The 18,205-nt window shown below is 41.9% G+C and overlaps 1 protein-coding gene across 12 annotated transcripts in view; it reads left to right on the forward strand.

Moving 5' to 3' along the window:
- Positions 1-10,370, forward strand: part of MBNL3 (muscleblind like splicing regulator 3) — a 113,769-nt gene extending 103,399 nt beyond the window's left edge. For 5 of the 12 annotated variants that reach the window (XM_083486530.1, XM_083486535.1, XM_083486537.1 and 2 more), the window contains 5 exons: positions 146-296; positions 3,164-3,199; positions 6,896-6,990; positions 9,029-9,102; positions 9,579-10,370. In XM_083486530.1, coding sequence (XP_083342656.1) covers positions 146-296; positions 3,164-3,199; positions 6,896-6,990; positions 9,029-9,085 — 339 coding nt within the window. In that variant the 3' untranslated portion in view covers positions 9,086-9,102; positions 9,579-10,370. The remainder of the gene's footprint in view (positions 1-145; positions 297-3,163; positions 3,200-6,895; positions 6,991-9,028; positions 9,103-9,578) is intronic. The other 7 variants (XM_083486531.1, XM_083486534.1, XM_083486536.1 and 4 more) reach the window with 2 other exon arrangements.
- The last annotated feature ends 7,835 nt before the right edge of the window (positions 10,371-18,205 follow it).

Genomic DNA, 18,205 nt, shown 5'->3' on the forward strand with positions numbered 1-18,205 from the left:
ACAGTTGCAGGTGATTTGCAGAGTGCACAGCATGTCTTGTTTGATCATTGCTTTGTCTAAAATTTGTTCTCTTCTCTTTTCCCTCCTTCCCCCAATTTCCCTTCTTTGACCCACCACATTTGGTTCCCTCCATTTCCTTCTGCAGGCGTTGCCACCTGGTGCTCTTCAACCTTTACCAAAGAGGCCAGCGCTTGAAAAAAACAATGGTGCCACCACAGTCTTTAACCCAAGTGTTTTCCATTACCAACAGGCCCTCGCAAACATGCAATTGCAACAGCCAACATTTATCCCTACAGGTAAGTCGTCTGGGGCTCTTACCTCCCACTACCCTGCCCTAGCTTCCGTGGGAGGGAAAATGCTACTTTTAGAGGCACTTGTGAGACACCTTCTCTCACGATTCCCGCACCCTGATCTGCCCTTGCTCTTGGAGGGTAGATGCAACTGTATGACTTCGCAAACGTGGCTTTTGCTGTTTGCTGAGCAGGTTGCCTTTCCCATAATGAGCTGTGCTGGCACAACTCCCTGCGCCCCGCCCCCGCCTCCCAATTGCACCAGCACAGCCTCCATTTTGCTGATCTGCACAGGTGTTGCATGGCGACAGGTGCATGAATCATGAGATTCCACTCAGGGGAGTTCAGATAGATGCTGAGTTCACAAGGAGGAGGAGGAGGAGGAGGAGGAGGACGATGTGTTGTCACAAAGGGATATGGAACAGCTAGGGCTCCATCTCTCTCATGTTAGCTTGCTGAGGCAATAGAGAGTCTTTGGAGTCCAGTGTGGCTCCCAGTGCTCAAGCAATGGGCCTTGTTTTGAAAGGATTGTTGTTGGAACTATCTCTTTGCACAACCTTTGGACTTAAAAAAAGGAAAAGAATTGCAGTTGCACCCAGGAGCTTCTAGCTTTTTAACAATGCCACTACAATAACTATGATGCCTTATGATGCTAAGATGTGCTGATGTGCTTTTTATGATGCCCATTCCTAAGAGTCTGGCAGAAGATATATTTACTAACCTTTTTATTGGGGTGGGGGGTTGTCTTCCAATCCTGGTAGATGCTGTTTTTTTAAATATATATTTATCTCTTTTCAGTTCTGTCCCTTCACTGATTTAAAAGCCAGAACAATCACCTTCTATTTCCTTTTCAGGGCCTATAAAAACAAATGCCAAATTTCTGCCCCCACCCCATTATTTTCTTTGATTCTTCCTTCCTCTTTCTCCCTTCATGTTTCCACAAAATTAACCAAGAGCCAATACCTGGATTCTTGAGCAGTTACCAGTGTGTGCCTGCTTAGAAGTGTATCTTGGCCACAATCTGGGCTTCCAAGACCTCAATCTGGGACCTGGGTTTAAAAAGATAGAAGACCTCACAAACAGGATTTGAAGTATGAGCAACAGAAAGAATTAGAGCTGACTGTAATATTGTTGTTATATATGAGATAGAAGACAGGGTGCAGCAAAAGGGGAGAAAATAAGATAACAATGGAAAATCGGATGGGAAGTCAGAAAAACAGAAAACAAAATTATGTATTGAAGAGTACATGGATTTTTTTCTTTTTGCCTTGAAATTTAATAAAAAATATTTTAAAACTTTAACAAATTAAAAAGATAGAAGACAGTTGTTCTAAACAATTGCTGAAACAGCCCTGCTGCTCTCTTTCAGCCCTAAGGACTAACAGCTATAACCAAAGCATAAAGGAGTTCTGCTGCCTTTGGGTTCAGAAACGGCCATTCACAAAAGTGCAGGAGGAAAACCAAGTCCTGCTCGATTACAAATGTAGGGAGTTGCCATTTACTGAGTCCAGACCAGTGGCCTATCTAGGTCAGTATTGTCTGCACTGACTGGCAGCAGCTGTCCAGAATTTGAAGCAAGGACTCTTTTTCTGCCCTACTTAGAGATGCTGGAAATTGAATTTTGGACCTTCTACATCCCAAGTAGGTGCTCTGCCCACTGAAGCTACAAGGACAGATGAGCCTCCCATTACCAGTTTATGAGCTTATGCTGTGTTCTCTTTGACCACAAAACTATTAGGCTTGCCTGCTCATTTTCCCATAGGACAGGAGTGGGGAACCTTTTTCAGCCTGTGGGGGGGGGGGGGCTGCGTAACCTTCTGAGGGCACATGCCTATGGTGGGCGGGGCCAGAGGCAAAAATGGGCAGGGCTATGAATGCACATTTTACCTCTACTGACACTATGCTTTCTGTGGGAAGCACTGCCCCTTCACAAAGTCTTGTGTCAATGAGTCACACACACAAGCATGCCCTGGAAAGGAAGTGGGCCAAATTGGGATAGCTCAGTCGGTAGAGCATGAGGCTCTTAATCTCAGGGTTGTGGGTTCGAGCCTCATGTTGGACAAAAGATTTCTGCATTGCAGGGGGTTGGACTAGATGTTCCTCGTGGCGCCTTCCAGCTTCACAGCTCTGATCAGTTACAGTATGATCCATGATCTTACTGGTTTATTTATTGAATTTCTATCCCACCCTTCTTTCTGAAGGAACCTAGAGTAGCAAATGCATCCACAGCTGTTATCATTGGCTGATGCTTTTTTAACTGTTTAAAAACAATTAAAACATTCTAAAAACAGCTAGAGTTTAAAAACAGTTTCAATTAAAACCATCCTAAAAACCGTTATAACTAAAAACCTTATCTCATCCAGTGATCTCAGGGTTGCCAGGAACAGTATATTTCAGCCACCAAGTGCCTGGGTAAGAAGGACACTTTCAAATTCCTCCTGGAAGTCATTACTGAGAGAGACTGGCGCACCTTACCAGGGAGGGCATTGCGCTACCAGGAAACCACAACTGAAAAGGCCATTTCATGGGTAACTGCCAATTGGGCAGTCCCAGTGGCAGCACCAACAAGAAGGCCTGGAGAGGAGCTCTGGGTGTGCGAGTTTGAAACTCATCCAAGCACAGCTGGCTGTCAAGAATCCAAGGATTGTTCACATTTGCCTTGATCTTGAAAAGGCTGAACTATAAGATCTGGTTCAGTCACGGTGAATCTTTAATTTTACATTTGTGTTGGCGGTAGATGCAGCAGTAGCAGCAATGGAGGATAATCTCCTTTTTCTTTTAGAAAGAGTTTTTGTATGTTAACACATTAACTGCTTCACTAATGAAATGTCCCTTCTGTTCATCTCTCCACGCTTCACTGCATGGGTACGCAGGGTCTGTGCTGTGCATGACTCCCACAGCAAGCGTTGGTAGGTCTTTCTCCACAAACTTAAACTTTTGCTAAGCTGAATGAGGCCATTGTGATCCACTGTGTCGCTGGGGGGGGGGGGGTAGCGGGAAGCCATGTGTCATGATCTGCTGTTGTCTTAAAAGCTGAAATGGTCATATCCCTTTTCACGTCCATGCAGTGTGGCAAATTCAATGACTAATAAGTAGGGCAGAGTCAAAACCAGTGTCAAAAAACACCTCCCTCTTCCTTTTTGGCAGTGCCCACAAAAATGCCAGCCTAACCTTTTATGTTGCCCTCTTGCTGTCTCTCCCAATTGGCTGAATCCACCCTCAGTGACATCATCGCTTAGCCAAATTCAATTGGCAGCATGGCAGCATGATGTTGTCTGGTTTACCTGGTGATTCCTGATTGGCACCATCCTGCTTCTTGTGTGATCCATGGTTTGCTGGGAAGAAGTAGATTGTTGGGAGGATCCTGCCAAATGGTAGCAGGTAGGGGAAACAGTGGCAGTAGACAATAAATGGGGATATTCTCCTACCTAGGAAGTTATTCAGAGAATATTTCTATTTCCCTGAAAGCCCCATTTTCAACCTAAAAATCTGAAATGGGAGCCTGGCAAAACGCTTTAAATGAACCAACCTGAATAGGATTGAACAATTGAAAGCCTAATCAATCAACTAGACCATTTGACAAAGCCCCCTTTAATAAGCCAACTTGAATAGGGTCAGTTCTTAGCCTCCATGCTGGTTCTGTGACAAAGGCAATAGTTTAACCTCTTCCTCCTCCACCTCCTCCTCCTCTGCGTTGTCTTTTGGGTCAAATGACACATCAGTGCCACGTTTCCTGGGATGAAAGGGGAGCCTGTTATCGGCTTGCAAATATTTCTTTTAAACGCATGCAACTTTAAAAACTCTTCTTGACTATCATAGGAAGGGGAGAAAGGAGCCAGGTGAGGGGACAAGAGGATTGTGCCGATATGGCCTTTAAAAAGTAGATTATTGGTCTTGCAATCAGCATTCCGTGATTAGTAAATCTGATGCTGCTTTTTTCTTTTAATGTTGTTGCTTTATGGAATGGCATTTTATGGGACTGAAAATGTTGCATTTAGTTTTCCACTCACACACCCCTTGCTTTAGCTGACATTTTGTACATCTCTTTTGCTGAGGAAGTGTTTAGCTATTAAGGTAGGATAGGAATGTTTAAAATAAGTAATGAATTGCATAAGAAGACTGTCGGTGAATGGGTGGGGATTCATGGTGATTAAACGCTCCTCCTCACATACACAGGAGCATAGGGTTATATTCAATGTGTGCCCTGTTCGGAGTAGAGCCATTGAAATTACCAGTCATGGCTAATTTGGGTCCATTCATTTCAGTGGTTCTACTTCCCAGTAAAACTTAGTTGGGTACAAGCCATAGGAACCAACCTTGCCCTGAGTCACACCATTAGTCCATCTAGCTCAGTATTGTCTACACTGACTGGCAGCAGCTTTCTGAGATTTCAGGAAGGGATTCTCTCTCAGCCCCACATGGAAATGGAACCTGGGACCTTCTACGTGCAACGCAAGGGCTCTCCCATTGAGTTACAGCTCTTGTTCTTTCATCTATAGAGCTCAGTGATAGAACACCTGTTTTGCATGTAGAAGGTCCCAGGTTCCATCCCTGGCATCTTTGTGTAGGGCTGGGTATATTCCTGGTCAGACCCAGTCAGCACAGACAATGCTGAGCTGAATAGACTAATGGTCTGACTCTCCCTATAAGGCACCTTGATTCATATAGAGAAGGAACACCTCTGCAAGCAGTTTCTAGCCTGTGCCCTGAAACACTACTTTTCTTAATAACAACAGTTTTACTATTTGTACCCCACCCATATGACTGGGTTGCCCCAGCCACTCTGGCTCGCTTCCAGCATAATAAAAGCACATCAAACATTAAAAACTTCCCAATACAGGGCTGCCTTCAGATCTCTTTGGAAAGTTGTATAGTTGTTTCTCTTTTTGACAGCTGATGGGAGGCTGCTCCACAGGGAGGATGCCGCTGCAAAGAAGCCCCTCTGCCTGGTTCCCTTTAACTTCACTTCTTGCAGTGAAGGAATTACCGCAAGGCCCTCGGAGTTGGACCCTTAGTTTCTGGGCTGGACAATGGAGGTGGAGACGTTCCTTCATGTATATAGGGCAGGGACTTGGAGGAGCCATGTGACGCCATTCCTTCTTCAGCTTAAAGTGATACATTCCAGACTCATGTTCAGGTCCTCCATGAGAAATGAGCAAGGGAGTTTAGAGCTTGCAATGTTTTAGGTCAGCAAGGTCCTATTTTATCCTACACACAACTTGCTTTAAATTTGAAGTACCTGCCCTATGTCCTCAGGGCAGGGCAGGTTAAAAAATAATAATGCCTACACTGAACCCTCTTTATTTGAAAGCCAGCCCAAGCATGCTGTGTTCTCCCCAGCCTCACCACCTGCAGAAAAGCAAACATGACTCTGCAAGAGAGACCAGATCTGAGGGCCTTATCCTTGCAATTTCAAGCTTATAAACCCTGCAGGGGATTTTATCAGGATGCTTCTTTTCCTGTGTCTGACTGAAGCTGTGTACCCACCATACATTTAAAGCACATTCTCAGTCCTCCGAAAGTCCTGGGGGTTGTAGTTTGTTAAAGGGTAAACTACAGTTTCTAGGATTCTTCCTGGGAGGGAGCAGAGAATGTGTTTCAAAGGTGCTTTACGTATGTGTTGTGTCCACAGCCCAGAACAAACTCCTCACCACTTGACTAATCGTACTCCTTTTCCAAAGTCCACATTCTCCAAAATCCCAGAGCCCTGTGCTCTATTTAAGGTCCTTAAAGTGGGTCCCAGCCCCACCCCCCAATGTTGCTTCTTTCTAGCTCCCATGTTATTTCTGCTTTTCTGGAGGTGTTAATAATGTCGCAGAAACAGTTCTCCCTTCACCCTTCCTCCACTCCTTTTGAAGGACTCAGGCAGGCAAAACGGGGTGAAATAGCACCCATGAGATCCTTGTCACAGAACTAGCAGCTGTGCCCAGTTGGCATCAAAGGAAAGGGGAGGATGCTTATAGCACCTGGCAGCCATGACATGCAGAGGGATGGCGACTACAACATGCGCCTGAGTGGTAGCATCTTGCTCAGAAGCGAGCTTTGTAACTTTTCAGATTCACAAAAATGGGGGTGGGGGACAGCAACCTTTCAAAGCAGGGCAGGGCTATCATGGCACCCACAAGAGCAGCCTGGTGTGGCTCATTTCGGGTGCCCCTTCACCAGCCACAGCCTCCAATATCGGGGGGGGGGGTGGTGTCCTGTTTGGCAGTCTGCTCTCCTTCCACCCATCTTTGGAAACTTGCCACCCCCACCCAGAGTCTTATACATCATTGTTCTGCTTATAAATGTTTACTAAGTGTTGAGAATATTTTGGTTTTTTCCTTAATTACAATTGTAATTGGCTTTTCCCCTCCCTTTTTTTTCTCTTTTTTGTTTTTATTTTTCAACCTCCCCTCCCCCTTTTCCCTGTTGCCATATTTGCTTTGCACTGTGGTTGCATGCTGGGTCCCGCCTTCCCCTGATGTCTCCTCCCATGACGTCACCATGGCTTGTCACTGTGACCCCTGGCACGCATCCTCCCTGCCCCGCCACACGTCACCGTGGTTACACAAAATGCTCCGCCCTCCTGTTATGTCGCTTCCATGGCTTCCTACTGAAAAAAGTTCCCATGATGCACGGTGCTACGCCCACCACTGTTTCTGCAGCAACGTCACCTGCCACCAGCGTTCCTTTCGCTGCAACTGCTACAGCCAATCAGGTTTGGCCCTTTCAAATAGCTTTGTTTTTCAATGTTCAGATATTGTGCAGGAGCCACACTCACATGGGGCAGAGTGCCTTTTTCGCAGTTAAGGGGGTTAGGAGTGGGGCATGGCATCATCATCCTTGTTAACTGTTTGCCCAGCACCCACCTGCCGAGGCCATTCATGTGGAGTCACAACAGTTAACAGCTGTCTCTTTAAAGGTCTCCGGGGGGGGGGAGTGTTTGTGAGGGGTGGGGTGCTCTTTTTCAAATGACCACAGGTGCAAATGTAGAGACTTTTAACATGAGTAGCACCCCCATGATAAGGTTTTGTTGTTGTTGTTGTTGTTGTTGCTCAGGCATTTTATTATGCAAAGTTGTTTCTTTTTAAATCTGATGGTTGTGTCTATATTTTGATAATTTTATGCAACCGTCCCTATAGCTTGACCTCACCCCCAAAGATGCACTCCTCCATTGTCTCCCAACACAGAGAGATGCCAACTGTTTTTAAAGTCTGGTTTCATTTAAAAAAAATTAAAATACATATTATTTTTTTACCATTTTAGGTAAACCGCTTAGAGATATTATTATTTTATTAAGCAGTATATAATTCTTGCTAAATTAATGGAATTAAACAAGCAGTTCTACAAAAATGCCCACATAGAGCATTCATCTTGTGAGGAGTGTTGTCAGTGGCATCTCTGTAGCAGGCATGCCATTAGAAGTATTTACATTCCCCTCCCCCTTCTGTCATCTTCAGTTGTGGGTAAGGGGTCATCATCCCATGGAATATGAAGTTCTTGGGTGAATGGGTGATGTAGGTGTGGTTCTAGAAGTAGGAGATTGGTGGAATGGGTGAGGAGGACCCTGTCACATTAAAGGTCAAGTCTGACAGGGAGAAGCACTTGAAGAATAGAAGCATTCCCTGCCTGATCATCTGAGCTGTGCTGGGAAATTGCATTGAGCTACAATGTGGGGTTTGTTTACTTTTAATCTTTGATAGATTCATTGATGTCTCTTCTGCTTTGTGTTCTGAAACAGAAGCATCACATCAAGGTTCTCTTCTTTGAAGTGTTTCTGCCCAGATAGAAAGCAGAAATAAAAAAGAACTATTAGTTTTTAAAAATAATAATAAATAATGGTTTTAAATGGGAAAAGATGGTCGCTTCTTCCACTCACCCATCCCAACCATTAATATATATTGTGTCAGCAGGAAGTTCCATCTTTCTTCTTCTAATATATATAATCTGATATAACTTTGGGGCATTTAGGTACAACCATCTTTTTGCCTTATAAGGAAATGGAGAAAGAATTGCTCTCAAAACCATAAACGTTCCAGATGCTACTTCAGAAATCCAGAATGTTTTGCATAAATTCATTTTTTTTAAAAGAGCTAGGGAAACGTTTAGTGCAGATGCAGTCCTTGTATGCATGACAATAATAACACTGGTTGTATACTCAATGCACTGCAAATGTCACATTTCGGATTTGCTGTAGCAAGTTCCCTCTTCGCCCCCTTTGTTATGGAGTGCCAATAACCATACTGAGCCTCTAGCCACAAATTGACACAAGCACCCATCTTATAGTAGCAGAGGGACAATTTTAAGCATACTAATGCTTAAAAGATGTTATTTTACTCTTTTCTTATTCTGGTATATGGAGAGCATTCCTATGGATATGCAACATTAAAAAAAACAAGCAACCTTTTCGGTTTCGAACCCAATAGTGTGGGTTGTTCAACTCTCTAACTGCAGACATATACCCATGTCATAAAAGCAATATTCAGCAAGTCCACGGCCATGGCCTCTCAAAATTAAGCGATTGAGTGGATATATAGACATTGGCACCTTTTTTATAGCTGCCAGAGAAGAAAATAATTTATCCATCATTTTATCCACTGAATCACCCTAGACATTATCAGGGATTAGGGGTCGTGTTTATCAACTCTCCAAACCAATTGTACTTTTTCCTTTAAAATGACTGAGTAGTGAACAGACAGGGTGAGTATCAAGGAAATATTTTAACAGGAAATCTTCTTTTCCATTTTTCATTGCAGATATCCCAGTTATCAGTAGATGAACTAAACAGCAGCATGTTTGTGTCACAAATGTAGAAGCAAACAACGGAAAAGTAAGTTCATCTGAAGTTCTCCCTTCAGCCATGGCACACTGGGATCTCACACCAGAGTCATTCCTGCAGACTGAGAACCAGATCTGCACATTCGGAACCCCATGGCTCAGCCTTCCTTGGACTGAGACCCATTTCAGTTTTATTATTTTATTTTTATTTCTATGCCACCCATGTGACTGGGTTGCCCCAGACACTCTGGGTGGCTTGCAACAGATATAAAAACACAATTAAGCATCAAACATTAAATCACACCAATGGTCCATCTAGCTCAGTACTGTTTACACTAACTGGCAGTTCTCACGAAGGACAACCCTAATCCTACCTGGAGATACCAGGGGTTGAGCAGGGCACCTTCTAGATGCAAAATAGATGTTCTGCCACTGAGCTGTGGCCCTTCCTCTTGGTCTGATCCAGCAGGGCTCTTGTGTTCTTTTCGAGTCTCTCTTTTATCACATGTTTGCTTTCTCTCATTCCAGCAAACTATGTCAGAATCATGAACCTGAAATCATGGAGTTACTGGACTTTCCTGTCTTTGGTGGGAAGCTGCCTCTGGGCTCTCTGTGTATATATGCCCATCCTTTCCTCCTCTACAGCATCTACAGTAAGCCTACTGCAGCGTACATGTTAACCAAAAACTGGTCCATGGGAATGTCAAACTTTTTTTTAAGCACTATAGAGAAACAATTAACAAAACAGCACTCTGTTATACAAGGCATAGAAGTAAGTAGAGAACTATAACAATAGACTTTTATAACATCTTACTTTAACACACTTTTAAAAAAGAATATTTTTTTCCTGACTACCATCAAGAGAAAGTGTCCTCCTGCACAGTGGACTTACTGGTTTATTATTCTATTTTCGATGGATAAATGTTTGTCTGTTTTCAAAGTGTTATCTTACTGTTTTGTTTACATCCTAGTCTATTATTGATTTGTTTGGAGAGATAGAAGAAGAAAAGATGTACATCATTATCAAGTATACTCAACACCGGGGTTTTTCATTATCATAATGTCTTACATTTTCATATACTGTGGTCGTTATGGGTTTCTCCTCTTTTTTCTTTCCTTTTTTTTAAAAAAAAGAATGACAAGCTAAGAATGTTATACTGGGAAACAGGAATGGTGTGCTTTTAAAAAAGCAAGAGACAAGAATGTTCAGATATAGATTCGTATCGGGCTAGTTATTTAGAAACCTCCATCTGAAAAATAGACTCTCCCTCCAAAATGGAGTCTCTAATAAATTAATAAAAATAAACAATACTTGCAAAAGTTGTGAAGGGATTTGCTGTCAGTTCAGGAAGGGGGAATGTAAAGTGAAATGGATCAGAACAGGGTCAAGCCCGCAAGGCCAAGATGGCAGAAAAGCACCTGGCAAAAGAGATTTCTGCCTTTAAGTGCCACTTTAAGCTCCAATTGGTGCACAACATATCTTGAAAGTTTACCAACACGGGGTTTTTTTTAAGGGACATCAAGAAGTATGACCAGTTTATGGAAAATGAGGTTTCCTTGCCATTGAGATGAAAGTATTCTGCTAATATGCAGACCCCATTGTGATATAGAACAGAAAAACACACACATAAATTTTCCATTCAAATGTAAGCAGCCCATCTCCACATCCCATGCTTAGCCCAGGAAAGTAGTACCAAACTGCAGCCTCACTCCTCCATTAGGTTGTATCTTTGTGCAGATGAGAGCAGGGATTGCTCTTGAGGGAGCAGCCTTATAGTGATTTCTGGAAAGAGAATAAAGTAGGAGACAGACCAAATAGTTTGGTTTAAATTCATCCAGATGTTTCTTCCAAAGACGTCACTGTTTTGGGTGTGTGCTTGGAACCATGTTTTGACATCCTTGCAATGCCGGTTAAGGAGCTGAGTTCAGATTCTAATCTGTGTGATACTGACTGTGAATACAGTGTTTAGAAGGAGACATGTTCAGGAAGCTGATGTATTATCTTATGTGTTCAAATTTGGCCCTAGTGGCAAAAACTAAAGAAGAATTAAATGCCTGGTTTGTTGCATTGCCATCCATGAACTGAGCTTCCTCATCAAAGTTTAAATCCCATGAAATCTGACACCTGCAAAAAAAGTGTTGTGTTGTGAACAATTGCAAACAAATGCAAAGGGTCATTTTGGTGCTACTTTCCATGGTCTTAAAAGGTCTAGGCCCTATCAGGGGGAGGTGAAAAAAATTACTGTATTTTTTGCTCTATAAGACTAACTTTTTTCCTCCTAAAAAGTAAGGGGAACTGTGTGTGCGTCTTATGGAGTGAACGCACGCTGTGCAGCTATCCCAGAAGCCAGAACAGCAAGAGGGATTGCTGCTTTCACTGCGCAGCGATCCCTCTTGCTGTTCTGGCTTCTGAGACTCAGATTTTTTTTTTCTTGTTTTCCTCCTCCAAAAACTAGGTGCGTCTTGTAGAGCGAAAAATACAGTACACATTTATCTCGTACAAAATTCTTTTGCATATTCCTGGAAAATTTTAGTCCAGAGTTGCCTAAAAAAAAAAAAAAGAGCCATACATAACCATATAACTGGCCAACCTGTTGTTCATTGCTGACTTTGTTTCCCAGCTCTGTAACATAGTAGAAAAAAGTGGATTTGAGTACTTCCTGGATATGAAAATATTTGTATATTTTAAAAAAATAATGATGGGTTTTGCACAACCTGTGGCAGTGCCTCAACAGAGAACATACCTGATCTCTTCTAGTCAGAAAGGACACCTATGTATAAACACACTTCTATAGATATATATATATGATTGTGTTAGCGTTAGAATTTGGAAGGATGTTCAGTGTTTGTTTTCAGTGCTCTAAATGGATTTTTATGTAAACTTGCCCCTTTGATGTTACCCACTCCTTCTTTCTTTGAATGATATATTTTTTAAAAGCATCTTGCATAGATGTGCACAGAATGTAAGCCTAAAATGTTTCTACAGCATTCATGTCACACAGTTTTAAAGCACTGAAAAGCTAACACACAAGGGGCACAACACCTTGCTTGTATTTTTTGCAAAACCTGGGAGCCAGAGGAGAGGAGGAGAAGCCTCCCTGCTGGCTACCACAGCAAACCAGGCATCACTCCCCAGGCACAAGGCACCAGAACCACACTCAACGCTTCAATCCTTGCACCCCTGAACACACCAGAGATAAACTTAACACCTGCACACATGGACACGCAGGCACTCTTTCTAATACAGAGGTGCAGTGATACGTCTTCAGGGTAGACTGTTTTATTTTAGGTGCCACAACATTTATTTTATTTTATTTTTTATATTTTTTTTTACAAAAATAGAGTTAGTGTTTGTTGTAAAAGAAAAACTTTGTGGAGTGAGGGAAGATAAGCATGGCTTTTAAAGCACTGGGAATGTCACCAAATTTAACAGGGAGGTTGGGAGGGGGTTTTTAATTTAAAAATGCCATTGTAAGGGTAGCACTATTTAAGGCTTGTTGTGCAATGACTTTTTTATTCAAGAAAGAAAGAAAACACAGTCGACAGACTATAAAATCCTAGATTGGTGCATTCTTTATACTATAGTCACTGAACTACTTGGTGACTCTAAGTGAAATAACAAACACAAGAAATCTCATCTTTTATTTGAGTACAGAGATGTGTGTAATGTTTGAATCAGTATAATTTCAGCAAGTTTCTCTAAGCTTCCCATGTTCGACAAACCTATATGTTCTTTTTTAAATTTATCCCAAGTTCATCTCGTACACCTGCGTGCAAACTCTCTCTCTTGCTTTCAGTGTCTATGTGCCCATTTCCTCTCAGCCTTATGCAAACAATATGCAAGAAATGCTGAAACTTGAGTAAAACGGGTCATTGCAGAGGGAAAATGAAAAAGCTGATAGATCATTTTTGAGGGGTGGAGGTTAGTTGTTTCATGAAAAGGCGTTTTTAAAGAAAAGCTTAAAACTTACTAGATGCATCCACAAAAACAACGAAAGAGGGATTTAAAGTACAATGGGATTCTTGAAATGATTTCCATTTATTTTGTTTTTTAAGTACAGTGTTCTTGAGGATTGGGACATGGTTTATCATAATCATATTTTTATTCATTTTTAATATGAACTTGTTAGGGGTTTGGGTTGGGTTTTTCATTTTTAATGGTGTCATTTTTTGTATCTACATATATTCCCCCCCTCCCTGCCCACCTTTCCCTCAACCAGCCCACATCCTCCACTTCTGAACACTCCCAAATATTCTTTAATCTGCCATGTACTGCGTGTTGCACTTTGAGAGTTCATTTGTGGACTGCTGTGACTGGCTGACCTGCTCCACCCCTTGCAAAGCCACAGAATCTCATGCTTGCCAATGTGGACTCCTCTTGCCTCATTATCAGATCTCCCAGTCACTTCCACACATGTGTCCTTGCACAAGGCATCTTGTCTGAGAAAGTGCAAGCGCACAGGCCAGATATGAAGGGCTAGTTTGAACGCATACTGTGGGGTTAGTTTTATTCTCTTCCTTTTTCCTTGTGCCATGTCACCAAATATTTTGAAACTCAGTTTTGAAACCAGTGGGGGGGCAGGGGGGCTGTTGGCCACGTGCAACTAGCCTACTGCCCATCTTTCAGCTTGCTCAACAACAGATCTGCAAGCTGCCAGGCTGATGTTGGGGGGTTTTTTTATCCAGGCAGCTTACAGATCCATCAGGAAGCCAACTACCCAGACCATCTGGTGCTTGGCTCAATCCTGTGCACATTTGCTGGGAAAGTCAGTCCCCTTTTTGTTCAGCAGGGCATGTCCTGAGGAAAGCGTGCCTAGGATTGCAGCCTCAGGCCATTATATCTGTGAATATATTGTTGAGCACAGGAGGGGAAAGGTGTGGGAGCCCGTGTGTGCCTGGCAAAAAGAAACCCTAAGTGAGAATCAGGCCTCAGAGGGGTCACTGCTTGAGTGCAGTTTAGCCACCACTGCGAGTGAGTTCAGGATGGCAGCCTTTGTGTTCTAGCATGGCCCAGCTAGCCAGCTACAAAAACCGAACGGCAAATATTGAATGTTGTAGGTCCATCAGATCTGGAAAGGAGATTATGCTGACCTCCTCCTATTTCATTCTCAACTTTGCCTATTACTTAATACAGCAGTTATCTCTAGGACACTTTAGTACCCAGAACGGTTTAAAAAATTGGAGCTATCCTTTTCTTTTTTAAATCCCTAATACATTTCACATCCATAAAAAGGGGGGGTGCAACTTTATGAGGAAAATCTAATTTCCTGTTCCTCCTGAAAGGATGTATGATGCTAATGATCTGATTCTTACCATGTGCCTGATTAAGGCCTTAGAATATATTGTATGTTAAAGACTGTAATAACTTTTTTAAAGAAAAAAACTTATTAGTTGTTAGCTTGAAATAATTGTAAATAGAGTTTTAAGAAAACATTGTTACTAGGTTACAACAGGTTATTCATGTTGCATTATTTTCCATTACTTTTATTGTTAGTTTTTAAGGATTTTGTTTTCATTATCACATATATGTATACATACATACACACACACACACGCACACACTGTGTGTGTGTGTGTGTGTGTGTCTTTATATATCTTTAGTAACTAATGAATTTGATTTTTGAAGGAGAGTTTGAGAATGTTTAAGATTTTTAAATCATGTATTCAACTCATTGTTATCTTCTAAAAACAACACTGAACCGCATGTCAAAATATAGAGAAATAAATACAGTCCATAACTAGTTTGTATAGTTTACAGTTTAAGAACAAACAGACAAAAAGAGTAACTTTGTATGTAACTCCTACAATGATAGATTCATTGTTAACTAATTATATTAAGTTGTTGTTGCTATGGCAACAAAACTACAACATGGCTACCTTTGTATACATTATTTGTGAAATTTTCACATGTAAATTTAAAAAAAAAGTAATGTGTAACAGTATGGGTTTGTTTAAGGTACAGTTCGATACTGTCGGAGAAAGATATGACTGAATATTTTTAAAATCCCAAAGTCCCATGTGAACGCTGGATTTGTGTCTTTTATGTCACTTTTTCAGTCAAAAAGTTTACAACACATGGATTTAGAGTCAGGTTTTATAGCTTGTAGAAATTGTTGTGTGAGTTCGGGTTATTCCACAGTATTTTTCTCCTGGATGATACAAAGACTTATCATAGAACTCCTGGGTTTTTATTCTATTTCCACATACTCTAGAGCTGAAACAAATGTAGGAAAACGCAAGTCAGAATTTGATCAGGAATTGGTATAGTGTTGTTTCACAAAAATCAAAAGGAAATTTGTATGTAGAGCTACATTTCAGCCACAACAAATTCCCCAGGGTGTTGCTTTCAGTGGGACTTGAGCTGTGGCCAAGGTCCGTAGGTTTTTGCACCGGGCCTAAGATTTTTATTCTTCTGTAAAACAACAACACCAGATTAAATTCCCAGATTCAGAGTTGTGCAACCAATGGGGTTACACAGCCATTCGGCAGCATTTTTTGGAATGCAAGAAATTGATCAGATTCTGATGGTATAACCTTTTTTGGTGCTGCTGTTTGTTTCAACACTAGTGAATTCATAATTAAACAAGCTTTTTTTTAATTAAAAAATACTGCAAAAATCAAACATCATAGCTATATCGTTAAAAGCCTTTTACATCAAAATCATGACTGGGACAATATGGGAAGAAACAACCTGTACATAAAAAGGAGACAAAAATATTGTGGAATGACCCTATAACAGTGTTGAAGAAACCAATATGCTGCAGTTAAACTGATTCAGTTGGTGTACGAATGTGTAAGACACATCTTTTTTGCACTTATGTACATAGTCCATGAAAGAAATCCTTGGAACTTATTTTGAATATATTAAAAAAAAGTCTGTAATAATACAAGGAGAAGTTTGTAAAAGAGATTACTAAGGCTTTGAAAAGGAAGAGATTTTTTGCTATAAAACTTATCTGAACGCGTGCTGTTGCTTTGCTATTGTACAAGCTTCGTAGTTTGCCATATAGCTTAAAATACAGCAGACTGAGACCGGCTCATTTCCAACCTGCAGCTCTGAAAGAAAATAAGAAAAAAACACACACAATAGGAAACAACACTTAATCTAAAAGTAAAGGTCACCAGCAAAGGTTTTTAAGTAGTTTGTCACCCGCACAAACTGGGTATGAGAAGAGCTGAATCAGACCAAAGGGCCAGTTAGCCTACACAGCCTCCCCACCAGAAGGGCATAAGTTGAACAGCCCCCTTCGCCCATTGTCTGCAGCTGTACACAGACTCTAAACAGAGATGCCATGTAGCCACCATGGCCAGTAGCCATAGGTTGACCTGTTGTCTCCTCCACACTCTGACTCTCCAGATATTAAAAAAAGTAATTATATCTCCTCACCCACCTGGCTATATTAGAACTTAACAAAATAGCACAACATGATGGCCAATAACAATGGCACTAAACACATTATAAACTAATACAAATGATCAGAAATTGCAACCAAAGTCTCTAAACCAATCTGTTTCGTTCAATTTCTTAACCAGCTGAATTGAACTGCATCCTTCTCACATTAATTTTTACAAGTCTGTCTGATGAAGAATTGATCAAGATTGGTTGATGAAGCATTGGAAGGAACAGATTGGTTATCCGGAAACTCTGTTCTGGCGATATTTGGTGACAGATTATGTATATATCAAACTTTTGAATTATTCTACTGTGACTGGTGAAGATTTAGAGACTTTAGTTGCAGTTCCTGATCATTTGTATTAGTTTATAAAGTGTTTAGTGCCATTGTTATTGGCCATCGTGTTGTGCTATTTTGTTCAGCTTGTCTATATTGCAACACAGGCGTCTGTTTATGGATTATATTAGAACTTTGGCATGTATTAAAGATACCTGCAGTTTTCCTTGGAGGATCTTTGTGGATTCAGGAATAGTAGGGCATGCTCAGGCATTTGCAAGGGAAGTTGGAGACTGGCGATGCAACATTATGGGAGGTGGGGCTGCCCACAGATAAAAGATTGTCTTCAACAGGGTTCTACTCTGAGTTGACCCACTGAAATTGGTGGACCTACTTTGACGAGAACGAACAGTGGTTACAACCCAGTATGTTCAGGCAAATAACTGGGCAATCCTCATGCTATTCATCCAACTATCTTGAGGCCCAAACCCTTCATCCCTTCCTCAGAGAGCTTTGCTTGTACTACCAAAAATTTGAATCCTAATTTTCTATCATCCCACTGGCAGCGGGGAGATTTTGATAGGGGAAGCTACATTAGGAATCTTGGATAGTGTAGATTTCACAGTGACTTTTCCAAGGGCTGCCTTGCTGAGGCTCATGCCCAACCACATGAAGAACTTGATAGATGTAGCATCCACAGTGAGGAGTATTGCACCTCTCCCTTGTACCCCTGGATTTCTGAGTGGTGGTTCTGTGGTATAAATTATTCTCTCTTGCGTAAGTGGGTAGTGTACTAGAGACAGCCACGTCTTCACTTGGGCTGCATTGGCAATTGGCTTTCTGCATACCCTCTTAACCCCAAGTGAGTGTCAGGCTGGCAGCGTATAGAGTAAAGTAGGTAAAGTTGTCCCAACGCTAGTTAACAGAGTAAAATGCCTGTAATTTGGGTAATGCTGTTCACAAAGCCACGTCTTAAAAGGGTGGCATGTGAACAAGGCCTTTGTTTCTGCCATGTAAGAGGTGGGCCTGTCTTCCCACTATGGAAGCATGAGGTGCAGGCAGTTGTTCAGGAGGGGAACAAGCTCAAGGCAAAGATTTTATAGGTCCTGGTGGACAGGGATTGGCGCTTATGGATCAACAGACAGAATGCTCAGGCAGGCTGGTACTGCAGCGTACGTGGTGCCCTTGAAGCACAGCTTCATCAGCCAGACTCGCAGTGGAAACTGAGGCCCAGCGCTATAGGCATTAGGGCCACGTCTTCACTGCTAGGGGCCCCACTTCAGGATACACATACCCCAGCAGCCTGGTTGGTTAGTTGACCCTCATCTGTCTTGAGAGACAATGGAAGAGTGCCCCTTCGGGGAGGGAGGTTGGTTGCTGTATTAGCAGCACCTAAGTGACCACCTCGGGGTGCAAATCTGGGCAAGGTATATGAAGGTTGTCGTCTGCCCAGACAGCAAGACCCCTCCCTCTTGACCTCACTGA

This window comes from Podarcis liolepis (assembly GCF_965112155.1).
Source record: "Podarcis liolepis genome assembly, chromosome: Z".
In the NCBI taxonomy this organism is placed as follows: domain Eukaryota; kingdom Metazoa; phylum Chordata; class Lepidosauria; order Squamata; family Lacertidae; genus Podarcis; species Podarcis liolepis.